This window comes from Struthio camelus, chromosome 12 (assembly GCF_040807025.1).
Source record: "Struthio camelus isolate bStrCam1 chromosome 12, bStrCam1.hap1, whole genome shotgun sequence".
NCBI lineage: Eukaryota > Metazoa > Chordata > Aves > Struthioniformes > Struthionidae > Struthio > Struthio camelus.
Window position 1 is genome coordinate 817,300 of NC_090953.1, and position 22,493 is coordinate 839,792.

Below are 22,493 nucleotides of genomic sequence, written 5' to 3' on the forward strand. Positions count from 1 at the left end.
AAACAAAGCGCTCGTGGACACCAAACTGAGCCCGCGAGTCAGGCTGGCTCTTGAGGGTCTCCCCAGGGCCAAGGAAGCTTCTCGGGCGGGCTCGGCGCTGCCCGGCCCGACGGCGTCACCCCACGACTTCTCCGGGGCGCGCTGGCGGCGAGAGCCGGGCTGGGCGGCTCGCCCGGGCTGTTAGCCGAAACTGCAGTTGTTTCCCTCTTCCGCTCCGGAGCATGCTGTGAGCGCCCCTAATTACATCCCTTTTCTGCTCTTAATCCACCCTGGGTCAAATTTTCAATCATGCTTCTCCGGCGGGATTAAGGCATCAGTGCCGCCTATTGACATTTCCAGTCAAGGCAAAGCGGGACATGTGTGCGAACCCTGACGCTAGCTGAGGGGTTACGGATTGGAAATGCCAGGCAACCAATAATCTAGGGACTGGCAACGAGTTGCGGTCAATTAGCATTTTTCTGTGCTCAAACACATTTGACTTCACCTTGTGTCGCTGCTGCTGCTGTTGTGGGTTTTTTTTTTTCCTCCTCGTTCTTTGAAGTAGAGATCAAATAATCGGCTTCACCTTTAAAGTGCAAATTTTGATTACTCGATTAAAAAAACCAAACAAACAAAAAAAGAAGCAAAAATACAAAACCCAGTCCTTTTCCCAGGCTGCCTGTTTATCAGCCAAACAGTTGAAGCCTCGCTCCCAGCCCTGAGAAGAGTCATTGTCAGCCATTAATTGATAGGGAATCTGAAATAATTTCATTTAGTTTTTAATGAGCTGTGTTTGATGAACCCTAATCGTTAATTAATTAGGAATTTGCTGGCCCGGCGGGGCGGCTGGCAGAGCCGGCGACCCCGCGGCCACGCCACTGCGGCGGCCCCCGAAAGGCAACGGGTCCGTTTTCCGTGGAAGTCGCTTGGTTTTGAGCGTTAGGAGATTCAGGTCCCTTCTGAAGAACTTGGCAGGGAAAGGTGGTCGCCGAGCGTTGTTGAACCGCGGTGATCAGACTGACCCGGAGCGTTTTTTAGCTTGTTATTTCAGGAAAAAAAAAAGTATGCTTGTATGTTTGTTTTTTAATTACATTTCAGAAGAGATATAGTTCATATAAAATGTTCAGAATTTTCTGGAAATAGTTTCCTGTTTTGGTGCTGGGACCATGTAATAGGAGCAGTTTCTACCTCTGTGCGCCTTCTCCAGGCAGCCATCTCTTGTCCTCGGTTGATATTCCATGTTATTCCAGCAGTTCAGATACCAAAGAAGTCAGCACACACTTTGCTTGTATTACAATTACTATTGCTCTCAATTCCCAGCTTAACTGAAAAGCGGGTTCCCTGACTGAAAAATGTCTTAATTGAAACCTTCCTTTTTTCTTCCCTTCTCTCCAAAACTGGACCTTTTCCCCCCCAGGAAAATACTCTTTGAGAGTTGTTTTTATTACTTTCTATCAAACCAAAGTTCACAGTTTTCCTGGGTTTTATTTTTCGAATGGTGCATTTTCTTTTTTTCCCGTTCTCCCCCTTTCCTGTAGCCTTCGAAACGGTTAAAGCGGTGGGGGGACAAGGAGGTGGACAAAGGAGCGTGGGAAAAGCGCAAGTGCGGCTTTGAACTGAAAGGATGCAATCAAAGTTGTGCTGGGAAGCTGGGACTAAATTCAAGTTTGTCCCTGTCTGCAAGTTGTAGGGTATAAATGACTTCAGATTTTCCTGCTATTTTCTTTCCAACTCATTTTTCAATCGGTCAACTCACACGTGCAGACGCTGAGCAAACAGCGCTGTGGCTTGCGTTCGGTGCCTGGCAGGATTTCCGGCTGTACCTATGAATTGCCTGTTTCTGTTGGGGTGTTCAGTGAGTGTGCTGAGCGGAGGGGTACAGAAAAGTCATTGCTTAACTGATGTTTCCGATACTTTTTTTTTTTATTTGGTTCATCTAGCAATGTCTCGTTAAAGGCAGAATCAGCACAAGGTATGGTTATATGCGTAATTTAATACGGAGCAAGCACCATTGTTCAGTACCATGCAGGAACAGAAGGATTTTACCCAATCGCTCGACTGTGACGGGGAGCGCGGTGCGTGCGCGGTGCGTGCGCGGTGCGTGCGGGTCGGGAGCCGGCGGGCCGAGGCTGCTGCTCACGCGCTCTGTGTCCGCAGATCGCTTCCCTGCTCAAGGACAACGAGCGCATCCAGTCCGGCCAGACCAGCGCGCCCAGCGACGACGACAGCGACATCAAGAAAATCAAAAAGGTTTGTTGCGCTCGAGCGGGGCTGGCGCAGGCTGGGGCTGAGCGTTGCCTCCGAGACGTCCAGCGCGACCGTTTGCCCGGATGCTTCTTTCGGAGATTGAGACGCGGCCCTTGTTACTGTCAGAGTGCCTGGGGGGCGCTATCTGAGGAGATATCTCCTCTTACGGATTGTTTTGAAAGAAAACATGCTCTGCAAAATTGAAAATCTTCGTTGCATCAAATCCTTTGGGTCCGCGCTGCTTTCCCCTGCTGGCTGAGGCATCTCTGCCCGTGCCAGCTCGCACGCTAGTAGTGGCCCTTACATCTCACTTCCCCAAAGGCGTCTGTTAAGACTTTTATTTTCAAGAAGAAAAAACCAGCACCCAAGCAGATTTCCCTGCAGGGAGCAATAGTCCCCCTGAGATCCCGCGAGGAAATCTTCTTAGAATAAACTGTTCTCGGGGAGAACAAATTGTGCTTCGTGCCAGACGCTGTTTGCTATACACCCTGCTCTAATATTCCTAACGCTACCAGCAGAAAACTAGCTAAGCCTGACAAGGGCGTTAAAGCGCCCCGGGTTCCCCGCGTCGGCGTGGAGGAAATCAGCGCTGTCCCGGCGCGGCACGCGGGTCCCGCCGTGGATCCCTCGCCGGGGGAAAGCTCTGCGGAGGGCGGCCGCCTCTGTGCGTGCGGGGCAGAGCGGAGCGACGCTCCGGCCGCTCGGGCCCGTGTCCCCGGGCCGCTTCCGGCAGCGGTACGCCACGTTTGGAGCCCTGCGCGCTCGTGTTGGCGTGGAGCGGGCACGTGCGCGGGCAGAGAGGGCTCGGTGCGGACGGGGATGCGCTGCCGATGCTTGCTGCTTATTTATGTGAGCAAGGATTGGAAGTTTTTTTTCCTGGCTGTCTTAATATATCTCTGTCTGTTACCGTCTGGGATTTTGGGTGCACGAGCCCGCTGGTTCGGCAGGTAATTGGCAGATGGATGGCTAGGCTTAAGCACCAGGTAGGCTGAGTATTTTCGTATTCTCACGGTCCTGCTGGCAGGAAAGTGCCCGGTATTGTGTCTGTGCGGCGGGGAGGTCAGAAGTTAATACAGGAGCCTTTCTTCTCGTAGGAGTCTTGCATTCATCTCTGTAAAAGGGAAAAGAGGACATTGTCTGCAGTAAGAAAGTGCATTTAAATGAGTTATTGTTCGTTTCCCAGCCAGGAGGAATCAGAGAAGTACAAATATCAGAAACCATTATGTGCACCTCAGCACAAAGCCGGTGAAACGTCATTAGACGTTGCTGCCTTGCAGATGCAATGCAAGAGAGTCTCCTCAGCAATGCTATTAATTGAAGAGCGGTGTGGTCTCTGCACCGTGCCGAGCGCAGAACGCCTGCCCGGCTCGTCGGCCCGAGCCCCTAACGAGGTCGTTAATCTCTCTGCAGGTCCAGAGCTTCTTGCGAGGCTGGCTCTGCCGGCGGAAATGGAAGACGATCATCCAGGACTACATCAGGTCGCCCCACGCCGACAGCATGCGCAAGAGGAACCAGGTGGTGTTCAGCATGCTGGAGGCGGAGGCCGAGTACGTGCAGCAGCTGCACATCCTGGTCAACAACTTCCTGCGGCCGCTGCGCATGGCCGCCAGCTCCAAGAAGCCGCCCATCACGCACGACGACGTCAGCAGCATCTTCCTCAACAGGTGAGCGCGGCCGGCCCCGCCGCGCTGGGGCGCGGAGGCAGGGCTGGTGCGCCAGCCCTGTGCCCCTTTGCCCAGCAGCGCTCTCGGTGGCCCCAAGGGGCCCCAGGAGCCGGGCGAGGAGCAAACGTGGCAAGCCGTCAGGAGCAAGCGGAGGAAACTGGAGTCTCCTTCTCTGGAGATGTTCAAAACCCATCTGGACGCGGTGCAAGGACTGGTCTGGACCTGGACTGGTCCTGGGCCAGGTGCTCGAGGTGACCCTGCTCGAGCAGGGGGGTCGGACCAGATGATCTCCAGAGGTCCCTGCTGACCTCGGCCGTTCTGCGTTTCTGTGAAATGCCCCGGGTCCTGCAGAGCCCTTCGCCTGCCCCGGGGCTCTCCGTGCCTCTTCCTTGCTGTCTCCGGCCGTGGGGGCTGCGAGGCGGCTGGGGCCTGGCCGCCCGAGCCCCGCCAAAGCCGTCGATAGAAGCGCGCTGTCCCCATGGGTGAGGGGCAAAGCCGCGGGCGAGGCGTCTCGCGGGGCTGGGCGCTCTCGTGCCCTGGCGGTGGTCGGAGGCTGCCAGGAGCCGTCTCTGAGACGAGCGCAGGTCGGCGGTGGGAGGCTCTCGGCCGGGGGCTGGGGAAGGGTAGTTAGGAGGGACGGTGTCTCTTGGCCCTGATGGCAGCCCGTGGGCAGCGAAGGGCAAGCGAGAGAGGAGAGCGTGCCTCCACGGGGACGGAGAGAGCAGGCGGCGTCTCTCCCGCTGCCGCGCTGGAGCCGCCCTGATGCTCCGGGTGCGCGGGGCTGCACCGCGGGGGCGAGGGATGGGGGCTGCACCGCGGGGGCGAGGGACGGGGGCTGCACCGTGGGGACGAAGTGATGGGCGCACGGGGGCTGCATCGCGGGGGCAAGGGACGGGGGCTGCACCGTGGGGACGAAGTGATGGGCGCACGGGGGCTGCACCATGGGGACGAAGTGATGGGCGCATGGGGGCTGCACCGCGGGGGCGAGGGACGGGGGCTGCACCGTGGGGACGAAGTGATGGGTGCATGGGGGCTGCACCGTGGGGGCGAGGGACGGGGGCTGCACCGCGGGGACGAAGTGATGGGTGCACGGGGGCTGCACCGCGGGGGCGAGGGACGGGGGCTGCGCGGGGCCGAGGCGACGGCCATGGCTGCGGGTGCACAGTACTCTCCTTGTGCTCGCCCCGAGCCCCCTGCAGCCTTCCCGGTCGGGGCGATCGCGCGGGGCTGCTTTAGCTGCCAGGCCTGGTCGGGAAGCAGGGATGGACCTGAACTGCAGAACCCAAATGCCGGTTTTCCCAGAAATTGGGAGTTGCTTGGGCACGGCCCCTTGGCTGGGGCCGGCGCAGCGAAGGAGCGAGCAGCCGCTGCCCCCGGCGCGTGGTCCCCTTCCGCGGGTCCCCATCCGGCCGGCTCCCTTGCCTCGGGATTTCCTGGGGGGCCAAAGAGTGAAAAATCCAGAGCTGCGGCCGGAGCCCCCAGCGCTAGCGCAGCGGCTCCTCGGCCGGCGCTCGGACCTGCCCGTCGGCTCCGAGCCCCTGCCTGGGGCAGCGCGCGGCGGAGCAGCCCCTGCCCCGGCCCCCGCCGCCGCCAGCGTGCCCCGGGCCGGCCTTCGCGCTCCGCCGGCCCCGCCGCCGCTCCTCGTGCAAAGGCTTTGGCGGGTCCTTCCCGCGCCGGCCCGGGACGCGCGCCTCTGGCGTCGGAGGGCAGCGAAGAGCAATGCAGATAGCGTCTGCCGGGTCACAGAGTGCTCGAAGGGGTACGGAAAAGTCCCGTAAAGAGGGAAGGGAGCAGGGAGAGCAGCGCGGCCGCGCGCCGAGGAGACGGCAGTCATCCGGCCGGTCTCGAGCGCGCGGGCAACGCTGGGGCAGGGGAGGCGGCAGAGCTGCCTGGCCAGGGGGACGCAAAGGTGATTTGTCGACGGCTGGAAATTAAACGAATCCATTGCCTTGTTGTCGGCAAGCGGAGATGAGTGGTGGTTACCAGCAAAAGGCACAAATTTCCCAAAGGGAGGGGAAGCGAGACTGAAGGGGAAACCCTAAGGAGTTTCCAGCCTGCAGCGAAAGGCAACGGAGACTTGCAAAGTGGCAGAGGGCCGGTGCTGGCCACCGAGGAGCTGGTGGCACTTTGGCCTGCTGTAGCGGCCGCTCTCCGCAGAGGCGGACGGGGACGGTGGGAGACGGCTCTTCTGCGGGCAGTAAAGGCAGGTTGGGGCCCCCTGGATTTAGGGGTTGGAAGTCTGCAGGAGAGAAGATGACAGCGAGCCTGCCGGTTTAACGGTGAGGCTCTGCAGGAGGCTGCAGTTCGTTTCTGGGCATGGCAAGGGGGGCGTCCTCGCTCCGTCCGGAGGGTCCGCGGCGGGACGGGCTGCCCGGCTGGAGCTCGTCCCTCGGCCGAAAGCCCCCTCGCCCGTGCTGGCCTCTGGTCCTTGCTGTGCGGGTTTCCGCTGAGCCCTGGCCAAAGCTGGGAGCCGTCAGCGGGAAGAGCAGCTCCCTCTGGGAGCCTGAGCACCCGTGGGGCCGCGCCGCTCCTCCCTCTGCCCTTCTGGCCTCCTCCTTCCTTCCCCGCGCGCCTCCCTCAGCATCCTTCCCGGGCAAGGCTGTCTCCCCGGCCAGTCTGAGGGCTCTCCTCTGTGCTCCTCGGCTTCCTCCTCCCCGCTGGAGGCGATCATGTGATTTAATTATTCTTTATTAGCTTCTTGTTCATCTGCCTTTTCACCTCCTCTTTTTTTTTTTTTCTTTCAGTGAAACAATCATGTTTTTGCACCAAATCTTTTACCAAGGCCTGAAAGCAAGAATATCCAGCTGGCCAACGCTTGTGCTGGGTGAGTGCGTGACACCCCTTCGTTGCGTTTCGTTCTCTGCTCTCTGGTTAAAATCCTGCCCGTGCTGTTCTTCCTAATGAAACTTTACAGACCTTCTTGCTCATCAGCTGTAGCAACGAAATGCATTGCACTGCACCTTGTCGCCAGCCTCTGAGGCTTAGTAACGTCGCTCATAGATACAAGGACCTGATCAGAAAAGAAAGGAAGAAAAACAGTTCCTCAAGTATCCTAGTTCTGCATGTTAGTGAAATAAATGGACTCTCCCGTACGCCCTGAAAACTGTTCTGGTGCTAAAGAACGTTGATATGTTATCAGACAGATCCTGCTTTGATTGATCCCCCAGCTAAGTCATACGGAGATTTCTGCTGAAGGCATGTGTATTAAACGCAGACACTGCACACTCGGGCCCCCGATGTGCCCAGTGTGTCCCTGTGGGAGCAGAACCCCAAACCAGGGGTCTCGAGAGCGGCAGAGGGTCGGGTATCCCCAGGGGAGCCCGGCTTTAGACCCAAACAGTGCAGACGTAGGGCCCATAAATACGTTGAGAGGCAGCGAGCGGTCACCCAAGGAGGGAGAGGAAGGTTGGGCTGGGCTGGATGCCGGGGCGCAGGCTTGGACCAGGGCGTTAACCTCCATGTCGTGGCCTGTCTGCTCGCAGCTGACCTGTTTGACATCCTGCTGCCCATGCTGAACATCTACCAGGAGTTTGTGAGGAACCACCAGTACAGCCTGCAGATCCTGGCGCACTGCAAGCAGAACCGCGACTTCGACAAGCTGCTGAAGCACTACGAGGCCAAGCCGGACTGCGAGGAGAGGACCCTGGAGACCTTCCTGACCTACCCCATGTTCCAGGTGATCACCGGCTCCCAGCATCGGCCCCAAAGATGCAAACTGGAGCGTCGGCTTCGAGGGACGGGCGGAGTGGCGCAAAGCCCGCGTCCCTGCAGGAGGCACCGCGTGGCTGGGAGGCAAAGCCCGGGCAGCGGTGGCCTCGGCAGGACCCTGCACGGAGCCTGCGCTCCCGAGTCCTGCTCCGGCCGCTGCTGGAGCTCGTGCAGCGCCTGTTGGGCTCGGCAGAGCAGCGGCGGGAGGATGAATTTTAAGTGCAACCTCGTAACGGAGCTGCTGGGTTCCCAGGAGGCTGGTACTGCACGGCCCAGGGCTCCTGGGTCCCACCGTGCCACCCCGAAGGAGCTGTGGGACATGGTCATCCCAGCACGGGGGGGAGGGAGATGGGGCACAGCAGGGTCCTGGGCAAAACCTGAGACCGTTCCTGCTTTTCGTTACGTTTGACCGCAAGGTCTGGAGCTCCTGTAGCCTCCCAAGCCCGTGGCGGAGCCACCAGGCTGGTGGTCCCCCATGCCCCCTCCTAGCTGGCCGCGTCCCCGAGCTGCGTGCCGTGGCTGATCCCTCGCTCTCCGTTTGCCACGGTGCAGATCCCCAGGTACATCCTGACGCTGCACGAGCTGCTGGCTCACACTCCCCACGAGCACGTGGAGAGGAACAGCCTGGATTACGCCAAGTCCAAGCTGGAGGAGCTGTCCAGGTGAGACCCGCGGCCGGGCAGGGAGAGGTGTCCGGGCAGGCAGGCCCAGCGGGGCCGGGAGGGCTTCTGGGCGCAGACGTGCGATGCCGATGTGGGCTCCGGCCCGGGGCCGGAGGAGGTGTCCGCGGAGGCCCTGCAGTGCGAAGCAAGCGGCAGTGGCGACGGAGCACAGCGCCGTCCTGCGCGGGTGGGATGCAGGAGAAGCTGCAGGGTGCTCGGTTCCTCCCAGGCTCCGAAACCAGTGCTGAGCCGTCAGCCCCCAGAGAGCTGCCTGGTGCCTGCCGAACGCCGCAACGCCCCGGGCGCCCGTCCGTGGGGTCGATGCGCGGGGGCAGGAGGCGAGCGAAGCGCTGCGGATTTAGCCCCGTGCTCGCGCTCCCTTAGCCGGAGCCTGCCCTCCCGTCGCCCTCGCCCTCCGCTCTGCCGAGGCTGAGACGCGTCCGGGGCCGTCGCCCGCCTGGGCGCTGCGAACCCCTCCTGCAGAGCGTGAGCTTCCTCCCCGGCGCTCTGCGGCGCGATTGCTCGCCCGCCGAGGGCGAAGGGCTGCAGGGACCCTGCAGGATCCCCCCTCGCTTCCCCTGGCTGCCGGCAGCTCTCACCCCAACTGGCACCTCGTCTGCTGTGCCCAAACCCAGCAGGCGGGTGCTGGGAGAGCCGCAGGGCGGGCCGCGCCGCTCCGCCGAGAGGCTGCGCGCCGGAGCCGCCGGTCGTCGCCGCCGCTGGGGCCTGAGCGGTGGCTGGGAGGGCGGCAGAGCCTCGGTCGCCTCTGCGCCGGGCAGCAGCGTTCCCGGAGGGTCCCCTTGTCTCCTGCCACCTAGAAAACTCCCGCTCCGCCAGTGTGAACCGGCCTGGTGCCGTGGAGCGGCTGGAGCCCGGCCGTGTCTGCTGCGGGCTGCCTTGCAGCAGCGTGGCGAGGCCGGCGCTGGTGCTGGCGCTGGTGCTGGCGCTGGTGCGCGTCGACGCGTGCTGCCGGGCTGCAGCCAGCCCCTGCGGTGGGCACGGGTGACAGCACCGAGCTCAGAGCGCGTCTGCGTTTTTCAGGAGCCCCCGCGCCCGTGTCTCGGCAACGAGCCCACGGGAGCCGCCTGAGATTCCCCGTTTCTGACGCTTTGTCTCTCAACGGGCCGAGGAATGAGGCGTTCTCCTTCGTTTCCTCTGCCCGCGTCCTGCACGGAGCGTCTGTGATGGAGCAAAATTCACCCAGCCCCTCAGTGCCCGGACGGTCCGTGCGAATTCCCAGCCCTTCCTCTGCCCCTCACGGAGCAGGCACGCTGGGGGCGTTTTGGTGAACAGGGGGAATTTATCTGCCCTGCATCCAGATTCTGTGCTTTCCCAGCAAGAACGGAAATGCACGCAGCGTGTGCGTTTCAGAACTTACAAATCTAGAAGTAGAGCCTGCGAATCAGTCTGGACTATCTCCTGAGCTCCAGTGTCTGCCTTTATTTGTACAGATGAATACTGCAATTCTCTTGATAGTCCTTCATTGTTAAGCTTACCTGATGCAGCGCCTCCGGTGTGCTGAACGGGACCCGCTGGGAAGTCTCATGCCAATTTCATTCAGGCTCCAATTTTCTCCTCTCCTCGTTTAGGATAATGCACGATGAAGTGAGTGAGACGGAAAATATTCGGAAAAATCTGGCAATAGAGAGGATGATTATTGAAGGATGTGAAATTCTGCTGGATACCAGCCAGACCTTTGTAAGACAAGGTACCGTGTTCATGTTGGTGTTTCTCCTCTCTCTGGTTAGTGCAAAGCCCTGCCGAGCCCCGTCCTCCTCGGCACGGCATCCGTCCGCAGCGCAGCGTGCTGAGCTGTGACATTTGAAAATATAACCCGTTTTTCATTTTTCTCTGCTCCAAAGCTCCTGCCTTTCAGACAGCCTCAGCGCTGTGTTTTGTCGCGCCACAGACAAAGAAGGAGCGTTTTGGCCGTTACTGGTTTTTCAGCCAGCAGACGAGTGGCGGGCTGCTCCCTGAGCTCCCCGCAGCTCTCGATGCCGGCGCCGTCCCGGCGGCGGGAACGTGGCATCATCCCTCGCCCCAGCGAGGGGCTGGAGGGTCAGGCAGGAGCTGGAGCCTCCAGATGGACCTCAGACCCTGCTGGCCCACATGGCCAGTGGCCCACGGGGTGGGGGACCTTGACGGCCTGCATGGCCGTGGCTTTGGTAGCCCGCATGGCCGGGATGCCCCGCGGCAGCGCGGCCGGACCGTGATGGCTGCTGCTCTCTCGCAGGGTCGCTCATCCAAGTGCCGATGTCGGAGAAGGGGAAGATTACGCGGGGGCGGCTGGGGTCTCTCTCGCTGAAGAAGGAGGGCGAGAGGCAGTGCTTCCTCTTCTCCAAGCACCTCATCATCTGCACCCGCGGATCCGGAGGGAAGCTGCACTTAACCAAGGTGCGGGGGGGGAGCTGGGGTGCGGGGTCCCCCCGACGGGGCCAGGGCGAGCGGGGAGAAGCCGGTCTGTCTGTGCGCTCTGTCCCGCGCGCCGGGAGGGCTCCGCGGCCCCGGGAGCCTCTGCTCGGAGACACCGTGGGCTGGAAGCCTCTCCTGGAGTCAAAGCAATCCCCTTGTCCTGGTGGTTAGTAATCCCTTTAAATCTTCGCTTTTAATTTAGGCTGACTTCCCAAAGCCGATCCAGTTTTGAAGATAATCAACATTTTTGGCCATTTTCAAACTTTCTCACCTTAATTTTGAGCTGAAACTCATCTCCTGAGCTCACCTCAATTTGTCAGCTGCCACTATGTGCACTTTAGGCCTGACAAATGTGCCGGGCACTGTTATTAACACCTGCGAATCCTGCGATGGCAGCTTGCCCTCCCCTGACCGCAGCTGTCTGCCGGTGTCGGCGTGCGAACCTGCGGGCAGTCACACGCATTTCACGTGGCCCAGGCGTCTGGTTGCTGCCGCGTGGAGCTCTGAGCCATGCGAAAAATGAAAAATTGCAAGTTCGCAATAAAAGAAGTGATCCTGATCAGCAGCAGAAACGTTGACAATCTATTCAGCAAGAAACTTAAATTACAGCCTAGATTTGTACATAACACTTAGTCTTCTCCAGTCCGTTCCCAAGACTCACGCTTTCGCTGGTGGAAGTTTTGCGGTTAATTGAGCAAGAATCCTAGAGAAATTGCTCATTGCTGGCATTAAATTACCAGCTTGAAAAATTACAGTCCATGGCAAAGAGTTGATAATTACAACAACAGACTTTTGGGAAATTTAATTTAAAGCTCATATTAAATAATTTATAAACAAATTAGTCGATCAGTTATACAAGGGAAACTGCAATATCCCAGCACTGAGTAACTGCTTTTCCACCTGTCAGAGCGCCGGCTGCGCTGTCGGGGGGTGCGCGCAGCAGCCCCAAACCCTCGCGGAGACCCCGCTCCCGCACCCGGGAACGGGAGCTGGCACGGCCGCGGGTGCCTCGCTGCGCTCCCGCGGCTGGACCGCGGCGGCCCGGCTGGGGGAGCCGGGAGGCTGAAGCCTTCCTCCTCTTCCTCTTCCTCGGGGTGCGCGGGGTGTGTTTGTGCCTCTGCGCCACTGTGACCCCGGCTCCCGTCCCCCCCCCCCAGAACGGTGTCATCTCCCTCATCGACTGCACCCTGATAGAGGAGCAGGAGAGCACCGACGAGGACGGTAGGTGCCACCGGCTTTAGAAAGCACTTGCAGCGCGGTTGTGCCATTGCTGCAAGGGCAAAATCTGCAATTGGGGAACGTGGCACTCATGCGCGAAGCAGATATGTGCCGTGGAAGGGGGGTATCGTGCTGGAGATTGCACTGTGCAAGCAGACAGCGACTGCCAAACCGCTTGCCCGGTCCTCAGCTCGAGGTTGTCGCCAGCCCCACGAGGAGCTGCGTGCAAAGCGCGCCCGGCTGCTGCCGCAGCAGCAGGTGAAGCCCAAAGCCAGCGCGGGTCAGGGCCCTTGCGGTCGCCGCGAGCACGAAGCGCTGCGCAGCGGGTCGGGGCGTCCCGGACAGCCGGGGTTGCAATAGCCTGCTCCTTGCCATCTCTCTGTTTTGGGAGCCGTTTCTCCCTGGCTGGAGACAGCAGCCGTACTTCGTGGCTGGGGACTGATAGTAACGAGGCTGTGCTGCTGGCGTTTTCTGTAACTGATGCTGTGTCCTCATTGGAAATGCTTGCAATTAATCCATAGGGTGTAAAACCAACGGCAGAGCAGCTCAAGGAGCCAATTCAAATACCAAATAGATTCAAGGAAGTCATGATCTACTGACTGGATTTAATTAAGTAAATTATTTACTGTGGGCAAAACAGCTGCACATCTGTGCAAATACAATCTTGCTAAGGCAGCCAGTGAACGGCACGCAGCACAGTGCTAACAAGTTGAAAAAGGCAAGGATGCAGGATGTTTTCAGCCGTTTCTGCCTAACTATAGCTTTTGTTGTGAAAAAGCACAGGTTCCTAGTTTTTGTCCTCATTAAAAACTTTGGAGCAAAAATAATCAGGAGCCAGATTCTGCCCTGGCGTGAGCTGGGTGCTCCGGTGCGTGGAGCTGCCGCAGGCTGCTCCGCTCTTGCGATGGGCAGGTCTTGCTTTCCGAACGCAGAGCCTTCGCCCAGCAAACCTGTCGTGTCCTTGCCACAACCAACCTGCAAAATGCGACAAGCTCATTAAACCCTTATTAAAAGCTTTTCCAGGGGAAGGGGTGGGGGGTGGGAAAATCTTTTCGGAATCGCTGTTCTTATTTTTCCTGTTCTAAAGCAAAAGCATCCGGGCAAGATATAGACCATCTCGATTTCAAAATTGTGGTGGAGCCAAAAGATTCCTCATCCTTTACGGTTATCCTGGTGGCGTCGTCTAGGCAGGAGAAGGCTGCGTGGACCAGCGACATCAGCCAGGTAGGACGGCCGGAGCGAAGCGCCGCGCGGCCGGCGGGCGTCGCGGCCCCGGGGGGTGAGCAGCTGCTGTGCGATTTCTCACGCCTCTGGAAACCAGAGCAGGGGTCTGTCCTGTCCGAGCTCTGTACGTGCATGTACGATGTACAAAAGACGCAAGCGGTCACCTGCACGCAGAGTGGGTCTAAACTGCCGCCAGGCTGGGGTGAGCAAGCAGCAGAGCAGGAGGGAGCGGGGCAGCGCTCCTGCCCGCAGGCCTGGCGCGCCGGGGCTCCGCTAAGGGCTCTGCTAAGGGCTCTCCAGCAGCACAGGCTTGGAGGAAAGTTCAGGTAGGGCAGGGAAGGATGAGAGCAGATTTCTGGGAGCTCTCGTGATGCCTTTGCGTCTGTCAACGTGCATTTAGCCTGAGCCCGGATCTGTAGCAGAAGAGCTGGGAGAGCATGCAGCGCCGGGTGACGATTTCAGCAGGAAATGGGGACAGAAGAGCGATTACGGAAGTTCCTTCTATTTTCATGCAGAAATGTTTGCCGTTCCCAGCGGCGCACTTGCAGCCTCGGTCGCCTGCCGGACGGGCAGGGGCGGATGCCGTTGGCAGGGACGTTGTCTGGATAAGAGCAGGCTCTGCTATGCAGTCGCCAGCCCCTGTAGCCCTGAGCTGGGGCCGGTGGCACCCGGTCGCTGCCCGGAGGAACGGGCCCGTCCTCCGTGCAGTTTGCTTTCCCCCATCATCCCCACCCCTTGTGTTTCCAGTGCGTGGATAACATTCGCTGCAACGGCCTCATGATGAACGCCTTCGAGGAGAACTCCAAGGTCACCGTTCCCCAGATGATCAAGTAAGCGCCTTCCGCCCTGGTGCGCCGGGTGGGCTCTGCGTCGCCCGCTGGGCTTTCCCCTGCCCCAGTCTAGCGCAACTCCCACGGGAGCCGCATACCCAAACGCTGCTCAAACCGCTGCCTCTGCCTCCGTTTCGAAGCCGTGGGAGGGTGCCGCGTAGGCGGCGGCGGGCTAAGCCCCTTCCGTGCAATCCTGCTTGCAGCGGGACCGTTAATCAACGACCACCGTAGAGCTGTCGTGAGAACTGGCGCCGGGCGAGGCTGAACCGGCGTTACTGCGCTGCGATGCAGCGTGCGTTTGGCGGGTCTTTCTGCGCGCTTGGCCTGTGGTTCTGGGCGCAGTGATTAGAGGCGCTAATTAGCTGGGCCTGGCTCTGGGAGCGGACGTTTATGCGAGGACATTTGTGCTGGGAGAGGTGGGAGGAGGGAAGTGCAAGGGGCTGGTTCCCAAGGACGGGGAAAAGCCTCTTTGTCCATGGGTGTCCCCGGGAGCCGGGGGCAGTGGGAAGCAGTCTGTCACTTCACGTTTTTTTGCACAAACACCTGCCTGTTGAGCATCGGGGAGTATCTCTACCCATTTTGGGGCGCTGGTTTCCTAGCTTTCCCTGGAAGTATTCCCGCCCGTGCTTTATGTAGGGGCACCTCCATAGGAACGAGACTCCTTCAATACTGAGGAGCCTCTACCTGTTCTCCGAGGTCCCCGCACATGTTTCAGGGGAAGCTGCTCGTGCTGAGCAGCTCTTGGTTTCGTTCCAGGCTGGGACCACAGGCATCTTGTTTCTCTGCAGGTCTGATGCCAGCTTGTATTGTGATGATGTTGACATTAGGTTCAGTAAAACGATGAATTCCTGCAAGGTCCTCCAGATCCGCTATGCAAGCGTGGAACGGCTCTTGGAGAGGCTGACGGACCTGAGGTTCCTGAGCATTGACTTTCTGAACACGTTTCTGCATTCCTACCGCGTGTTCACCACCGCCCTGGTCGTCCTGGACAAGCTCATCACGATCTACAAGAAGCCGATCAGTGCCATCCCCGCACGGTGAGGCCGCGCCGCGTCTCGGCCCTGCCGGGGCCGCCGCTGCCCTGCAGCGCGCCCGCGGCAGCGACGCTTCCCGCCCGCGAGCTGTTTGCGGGCTTTAGGGTGGGGTGAGAGCTGCTGCGCTGCTCTCCAGCTCCGCGCTCTGTCCCGAGGCGGACTCAAGCTTTTCCCGTGCCGGCCCGGGCCCTGGTGCCACCGCAGGTTGCTGCCCCCAGCCCCGCTGAGCTGCGGTCCTAGCAAAGACCGAAGCGGCTGAACCGCTGGACTAGACTAGATGATCTCCAGAGGTCCCTTCCAACCTAAAGCATTCTGTAACCCTCTGCTCGTGCCCGTCTCCCCCTCCTTGGCGGTGGGAACGGGGCGGCGGAGGCTCGTTCCGGCGGCGCGGCGCCCCGGGACGGGCTCCCCTGTGCCTCGCCGGAGAGGCGTGGGGTGCCCTGGAGAGCCGGAGCCGCTGGAGCAGCTGTCCGGGGCTGACGCCTGCGTGAGCGGGTCTCTGCCATCCGTGCTGCGGAGCAGATGACGATTCACCCGTTTCTGTCTTCCAATCGAGGTCCCTGGAGCTCCTGTTTGCAAACAGCCAGAACAGCAAGCTGCTCTACGGCGAGCCGCCCAAGTCCCCGAGGGCGAACCGCAAGTTCTCGTCTCCTCCTCCCCTCTCCATCACCAAGTCCTCCTCCCCCAGCAGGAGGAGGAAGCTCTCCCTGAACATCCCCATCATCACCGGGGGGAAGGCTCTGGATCTAGCTGCCCTGAGTTGCTCCTCCAACGGCTATGCAAGCATGTACTCTTCCATGGCGCCGTTTAGTAAGACCACTCTGGATATAAACAAACTGTATGTGTCCAGTAGCTACCCCAACAAAATCACGGATGAAGGAGAAACGGCCTCAGACAAACCGGAGGAATCGCTGCTGAACAAGCAAAGTAGGTCACTGCGGGTTTGGGGCGGCGGGGAGCATCCTACCCGGGCAGCGGGAGGGACGCGGTGGGTTTTCGGCTGGGGCGCCTCCGAAGGAGCCCGAGCCCAGCTCAGAAAGTGGCACCTGGTAAAACGCCGTGGAGGAAAAAGGGGTTTCGCCTGCCGGGCACCCCCTCCGTTTTCAGCCCTGGCGGCGGCCGGGACGGCGGCTGCGCTCTCCCAGCCGCGGTGCCGGGCCGGCTCGCCGGAGGGGCCCCGGCTTGGCTCCGGGGGGTTGGCACGGGGCTGCCGCAGGGCGCGAGGGCTGCGGCAGTCCCGGCCCCGGCCCGGGTCTGCCCTTCGCCACGACCAGGCTGCCGCCGACGGCGGGGGCGACCCGGCAGAGCTGCAGAGCCCCCGCGGAGGACGGCGCCGGCGGGCGGCCGCGTTGCCCGGGATCCCTGGGAATCCCGTGACAAGGGGTGTCTGCCCGGCCGGCCCAAACGTCCCCACTTGCGTCCGTCCTGCTGCCGGCTGGCCTGGGGCGCTCCGCGCGGCCGCCGGGCCTATGCAACGCCGGAGCGAGGCCGCAGGTGCCGCTCTCCGCCGCTAGCCGTTTCCAGGCTGCAGCGAGACCAGGAAAGCGCTGCAGCCTCCCCGCCGTCCCGGGCCCCGGCGTTTGCCTGCAGGCCTTCTGCTGCCGTGCTGCAGGTCCACCCGAGTGCCTCCCGCGCCCCCGTCGAGCCTCTAGGAGAGCGACGACCCGGTCTGGGAGGGAGCCCGGCGCAGGGCAGGGGACGGAGACGCTGGGGGCGTTGGGGCGCGTGCCGCAGCCGTGCTGCGGGTTCCTTTCCCAGCGGCCACGCGCCGCCGGCGGGGCAGTCCTTGCCACTGCCGCCGGGCCTGGAGGCGCCCGCTTCCCGCGGGTAAGGCGGTACCTGAACGCTGAGTAGGTGACAGCAATTAAAAAAAAATAATAATAATAATTGCAGGGCCCTGAGGCTTTGTTGCGCTCGATTCTTGCGTGTCCGGTTGGAGCAAGCTGTGATCCAGCCTTCAGGGAAATCTGGAAGCGCTAAAACGCAGCTCCAAAACGTACGTTTGCAGAGGTGATTTTTAAATCGGGTCCTTGCTCCTCCCAGGCTCAGATGTGTCTGTCCGGGAAGAGTCGGACACCGACCCCAACCAGAGTGACGAAGCGGAAGCCGAAACGTCTCCAACAAAATCTCCGACTACTCCGAAGTCCGTCAAGTGCAAAAATTCATCAGGTGACGAGGGCGCGAGCGCGGCCAGCTGCAGGGTTACTCACGCGGCGGCGCTCCTGGAGCCTGCCGCTGCAGAGCTGCTGAAGCACGCAGGCTTACAGCCAAAGCAGAAGTGAAAAGGAGCAGGGTTTTGCCCTCTAGTTTTCTTCAAGGGGGTGGGGAACGAGCACACTCCTTCAGGCCTTTCTTGCAGAGCCGGGCTGCAGTTCCTGCTGGGTCTTGGTACTCGCAGAGCTGCGAGGCAGAGCCGGCATCGAGCCCCCGTTTCCCCGCTGGCTGCTCCCCTGTAGCTGTCGTTTAGTTTCTATTAAAGTTGTGCTGGACACAATCTTAGGGGGTCGCGGTGTCCGGGGCTGCGCGTCTCTTCTGTCGAAACCCGGGCTGGGTGATGTCGGGTCTCCGTGCGGAGCAGCTCTGCTCCGTGCCCGGAGCTGCTCCTCGGCGCCTGGCGTTTCCGCGAGCCGGCTTCCTGCGGTGCCCTGGCTTGGATGGAGAGGGGGCGCCGGGGATGGGGGGATCCCGCGGCTGCCCCGGGTGATGCCCGCTTTTTGCCTCTGCCAGATTTCTCCTTGTTTTCCTACAACAACGGAGTCGTCATGACGTCCTGCCGAGAGCTCGACAGCAACCGCAGCGCCCTGTCCGCCGCCTCCGCCTTCGCCATCGCGACAGCCGGCGCCAACGAGGGCACCCCCACCAAGGAGAAGTACCGGCGCATGTCCCTCGCCAGCGCAGGTAACGCTGCCGGGCCCCGGCCGCCGCCGCTTGGCCTCTCCAAAGAGGGAAAACGCGAGCTGAACTGCGCTGGGACGGGTTTTAGGAAGCGCCCGTTTCCCCGCCATTGGGCAGCTCCTTCCCTCCAAGCCGGCGTCCGGGATCGTGGGCAGCGCTGGCGCGCTCGAGCGCCGCTAGAGCGCAGCGGAGGGGAGCCGGGAGCGAGCAGGCTCCGAGCACGGCTCCCGCCCTCCGGCCGCGTCCCCCAGGGGCACGGGAGCCGGGGGGCTCTCGGCGCCGTTCGCCCCCCTGGTGCCCCGCTGCCTCTGCCCGCGCTTGCACGCGAGGGGCCTTTTCGGGGTCCTTAGAAAAGCTGGGGTTTCTTCTTCTAGCAGCCCTGTTAACGTCCTTAAGCGATTCCTGCAAGAGCGCTAGCCGTGCTATGTGACCTGTGATAATTTCAGGCTTTCCGACTGACCAGCGCAACGGAGACAAGGAGTTCGTGATACGGAGAGCGGCGACCAACAGGGTCCTCAACGTGCTGCGGCACTGGGTCTCCAAGCACTCGCAGGTGCGCCGCGGGAGCCGGCCCCGCTCGCGCGGCAGCGTCCCCTCGGCCACCGGCCTCTCCTGCCGGTGTGGATTTGGCCGAGCTCTTTGTGGCTCCGCGAGGCTCCCGCTGGAAAGACAATGTGGCGCTTGCTTTAATTAAGCAAAGGGGCGGACGTGGGGAGGAGACGAGAGCTGCTAAGCCGGGCAGCTGGGATCCCCTCGTGCGCAAAGCAGAAAACTGGGTGATTTGAATGCAACATTCACACGCCTGGCGTGCAGACCAGGACGCCTGGGCTCCACAGCCACTGCTGCAGCTGTGTACAAAGACGTAGGGCTGCGCTAGCAGTGGACTGTTCGGCTTTTATTTCTTTTAGGAGGTTTACAAATGAGGTCAGGGTTAGATAACCGGCTTTGCTTACTGCCCGTGTTCCCTCTCTGCTGTCGGTTTCCTGGGTTGGGGGCGGCAGAAGCCGGGCTACTTGTTAGTGAAAGTGCCCCCACGCTTCTCTCGGTCCGGGTGATGCAAATGCAAAAATACAAAGTGAGCGCGGTGCCCGGCTCGTCGCCTGCCCCGCCGAGCGTCCGCGGAGGCACTCGCAGCCGGGGGCGAACGGGGGGACGCGCGGCCTCTCCCGGCCCGTCCGCTCCGTCCGGGAGCGCGAACAGGGCGATCGGTCGTGTCCGGGCTGCAAACAGGCAGTGAGCGGAGCTGCTAGTAATGCACGGTAATGTGAGCAGAACTGATTGAAATTGTAACTGTGCCTGTTTTGGCAGGACTTCGAAACCAACGAAGAGCTGAAGTTCAGGGTGATTAGCTTCCTGGAAGAAGTTATTCACGATCCCGAGCTCCTAACCCAGGAGAGGAAAGCAGCAGCCAATATTATAAGGTAAAGGGCTATTGGTGCAAACGTGCTTTTCCTGGGCTGCGTCCCAGGCTCTCGGCTGCTGCTGGCTCTCGCCCAGGAGGCATGAAATCCCTGTGGCGAGTTTTGCCAGCCATTGGGGGCTGTGATTCGGGAAGCAGGTGCCTGCAAAGGGGCGCAGCTCTCCTCTCGCGGCACCGTGGCTCCCCAGGCCTTTTCCGGCTGCGGTGACGCGGCGCGGCCGCTGCAGCCCGCTGCAGGCTCTTCCCTGTCTGCAGCCAGTGACGGGAAGAGGCCTGTCGGTTCGGGCCCGGCCGGCCGGCAGCAGGTAGCGGCCGCGGCTCCATGTGGCCTCCAGACCGGCTGCACTTTGCGCCCGGTTTCTCACGTGCCTGCAGCCCGTTTATTGAAGTGGTACGCTCGGGCGGGCGGGCATCCACCCGCAGACCGGGGGCTGCCGTGCTCTGTACCCGAGGCGGAAATCTGTGCCGGGCCATGCCGCCCACGCTCGTGACTGCGCTCAGCCGCTCGTGCAGCGCATAGCGCATTGGAGGCGCGCGTGTGTGCGCCCTCTGAGCCCGCGGGCGCTCGCCCCTCGCCGCGGCGTCGGCGCAGACCTGCCTTGCTGCAGGGGTGGCACGCGCGGGGCCAGCTGCGGCCTCCGTTCAGCTTATTTCTTTTTCTTTCTCCTTAAAAGTGCAAATCTGACTTAACAGTGTTTCTTCCACGCTCTGAGCGCTTGGTCCGCGAAGAAAGCCTCAAGACGCTGCCGGCCCGTCTGATCCATGCAAATCTCTTGCTTTCCCAGCTAAAGCAACTCTGTGTTTTTGTGCCGTAGGACTCTGACGCAAGAGGATCCGGGAGACAACCAGATAACCCTGGAGGAGGTAGTGCAGATGGTAAATGCTCCTTCCCTGTATCGCTTCTGCATCGCAGGTGCTTGTGGTGGTGGTGGGGGGAATAACGGAGCCTCCGCGGGGTGCTGCGGCGGGACGGCTGCTGCAGCCCCGTGCCCCTGCTCCGCCGCGGGAGTCCCCCTCCCGTGCCCCTCCGCTGCCCTGCGGCCTGTCGCCCGTTGCTGAGGCGGCCGAGCCGGGGCGAGCTGTCCGGGCAGAGCAGCGTTGGAAGCCCGTGGCGGGGCCGCGCCGGGCGAAAGGCGCTGCGACGGCGGGGCCGGCCGCGCCGGGCGGGTGGCAAGCGGTCTGCCGGCACGAGCGGGTCCGGCTGGCCAGGCGGCTCCGTCGCTGCACGCCGCCGGGGCCGCTGCCGCCACCGTTCCCGGGACGCGGAAAGGCGCTGCGTTTCCCCCGGGCGCGAGCCGGGGGGCCGGCGGTGTCCGCTGCGTCCCAGGTCCTGAGCCGCTGCGTGCGTGCTGCCGCCGCACAGTGAGAAACGCGAGCCCGGCGGGCTTCGGCGCGCCGAACCGCAGGCGCTCCCGCGGCGGGCAGAGCCTGGGGGACGCGCAGCTGCTCCGGCCGGCCGGGGGGCTCCGGCACTGCCCACGCTGCGCCAGCCAAGCCCGCTCCCGAGAAAACGCCAGAGCCGCTTCGGATCGACCCGGGGCGCCCGAAGTACCCGCGGTTCTGCCTTTTAAGGTCCCTCATTTTTTCTGCCTGTAATCACCGGCTCTGGAAACGTCCTCTGGGGAGCAGAGCAGAGGCGAAGGCAGAGGGGCGCAGTCCGTTTTTGGTAAAAACGGCGAGGGAGGGAAGCGCCCTGCCGGCGGAGGGAGCCCTGGCTGCGGGGAGCTGCACCGGCGGAGGGGCCGACGCTCGCTGCGCTCCCGCTTCCGCAGCAGCCTTGCCCTGGCCGGCGGGGGCGAAGCGGCCCCTTCGCTCGGGCTGCGCCGGGCGGGCTGCGCCGCCGTGCCCGCGGCAGGCGACGGGGAGCCGCTTCCGAGCTCGCCGCCCCGGCCAGGAAGGGGGCAGCTCGCCCTGGCATCCCCCCCAGGCGCCCGGCCGCAGCCACGCACGGCCGCCCGCCCCGAAGGAGAAGCTGCAAAGCTGCCCGGCTGCGGGGCAGCGCGGCCCCGACCCGCCGGAGGTGCAAGGAGGGCGCAGAGCGCCGGGAGCTGCCCGGCTCCGCCGTCGCCCCGTGCGCGCTCGGGCCTTGGCTCCGTCCCGGAGGTGCCGGCAGCTCCCCTCCGCGCTGCTCCGACCCCCGGCGCGACCCTAGCCAGCTCGCCTGGCCTGGCACGAGCTCACACTGTCCCCGTGCAGCGCTGGCGGCCGTCCTGGCTGCCACGTCCCCCTCGCAGCCCCCGGAGCGGGGGGGACGCCGCTGCTCGTTTCCAGGCGCGGGGAACGGCTGCAGTCTGCTCTTGGGACCGGCTCCTGCCGGGGAGACGCCGGATGCGTGCACGTTGCAGCCCAGGGTGCAGCGCCGGCCTGGGGCTGGCACCGGGCTCTCGCCCCAACGCTGCCCCGCGAGCTGGGTCGTCAGCGAGAGCATGCAGTGCCTGGGCAACGAGCGCGAGCGGCGGGCGGCGAATCCAGCGCCGGGCGGGCTGGAGCCCTCCAGCGAAGGCGTCGTGGCGGGGATGCCCGAGGCGCTGCAGCCAGGGCAGAAACGGTCCCCGGTGGCTTTGCAGCCCGTGAACGCGTGCGTCTCGTCAGCGCTGCCCGGCACAGAGGTGCCGTCTCCACCGGGGTCCGCCTGGGCGCTGCTCACCCCGCCGGCGGGTTTAGCACCCGCCTCGCTGCCGGGACGGTGGGCCGGGTGATTTGGCGCGCCAGGCGGCTGCTCTGCCTGGGATTCCCTGGCGCTTTATCAATTAAACGGCTGCAGAGCCAAAAGGCAGCGGTTACAGCAATCAGCGTGCCTGGGTCTGTTCCGTAGCTGACACCTAATTGCTTAAATAGAGAAGATTAGTTAATTTTGCGTTTGTGCATGCATGCAGATGATAACGTAATTAAAGCCCCGGGGTCCTCGGTGCTCTGTGACGTCGCCGGGTCTCAGAGGTGCCGGCTGGGAGCCAGCTCCGGCCCGCGGGGCGCCCGGCGCTGCTGCCCAGGCCCGGCGCGGCGGCTCAGCCGCCCCAGCGCGTTTGGCTGGGGGGCTCCCGGCGCCGGGCGGGCCGGCGAGAGGTGTCCAGCCCCGTTCGCCTGCGGCCACCCCGTCCCGGCTGCTCCGCGCTGCAGCAGCAGAGCTGCTACGCTTTGCGGCTTTCTTAGTAGCAGAGATGACTTTGGCTTTATTTTTATGTGTATGAAATGCAAAAAAA

The 22,493-nt window shown here is 62.2% G+C and overlaps 1 protein-coding gene across 2 annotated transcripts in view; it reads left to right on the forward strand.

Annotated features, from left to right (window-relative positions):
• Positions 1–22,493, forward strand: part of RASGRF1 (Ras protein specific guanine nucleotide releasing factor 1) — a 46,564-nt gene that overhangs the window by 15,160 nt on the left and 8,911 nt on the right. The window contains exons 4-20 of one of the 2 annotated variants that reach the window (XM_068958367.1): positions 2,137–2,229; positions 3,637–3,890; positions 6,635–6,714; positions 7,373–7,566; positions 8,151–8,260; positions 9,850–9,968; positions 10,494–10,654; positions 11,830–11,893; positions 12,978–13,114; positions 13,862–13,944; positions 14,733–14,981; positions 15,535–15,905; positions 17,022–17,147; positions 17,706–17,876; positions 18,320–18,426; positions 19,182–19,294; positions 20,109–20,169. In XM_068958367.1, the coding sequence (XP_068814468.1) occupies positions 2,137–2,229; positions 3,637–3,890; positions 6,635–6,714; positions 7,373–7,566; positions 8,151–8,260; positions 9,850–9,968; positions 10,494–10,654; positions 11,830–11,893; positions 12,978–13,114; positions 13,862–13,944; positions 14,733–14,981; positions 15,535–15,905; positions 17,022–17,147; positions 17,706–17,876; positions 18,320–18,426; positions 19,182–19,294; positions 20,109–20,169 (2,493 nt within the window). The remainder of the gene's footprint in view (positions 1–2,136; positions 2,230–3,636; positions 3,891–6,634; positions 6,715–7,372; positions 7,567–8,150; positions 8,261–9,849; positions 9,969–10,493; positions 10,655–11,829; positions 11,894–12,977; positions 13,115–13,861; positions 13,945–14,732; positions 14,982–15,534; positions 15,906–17,021; positions 17,148–17,705; positions 17,877–18,319; positions 18,427–19,181; positions 19,295–20,108; positions 20,170–22,493) is intronic. The other variant, XM_068958368.1, reaches the window with a different exon arrangement.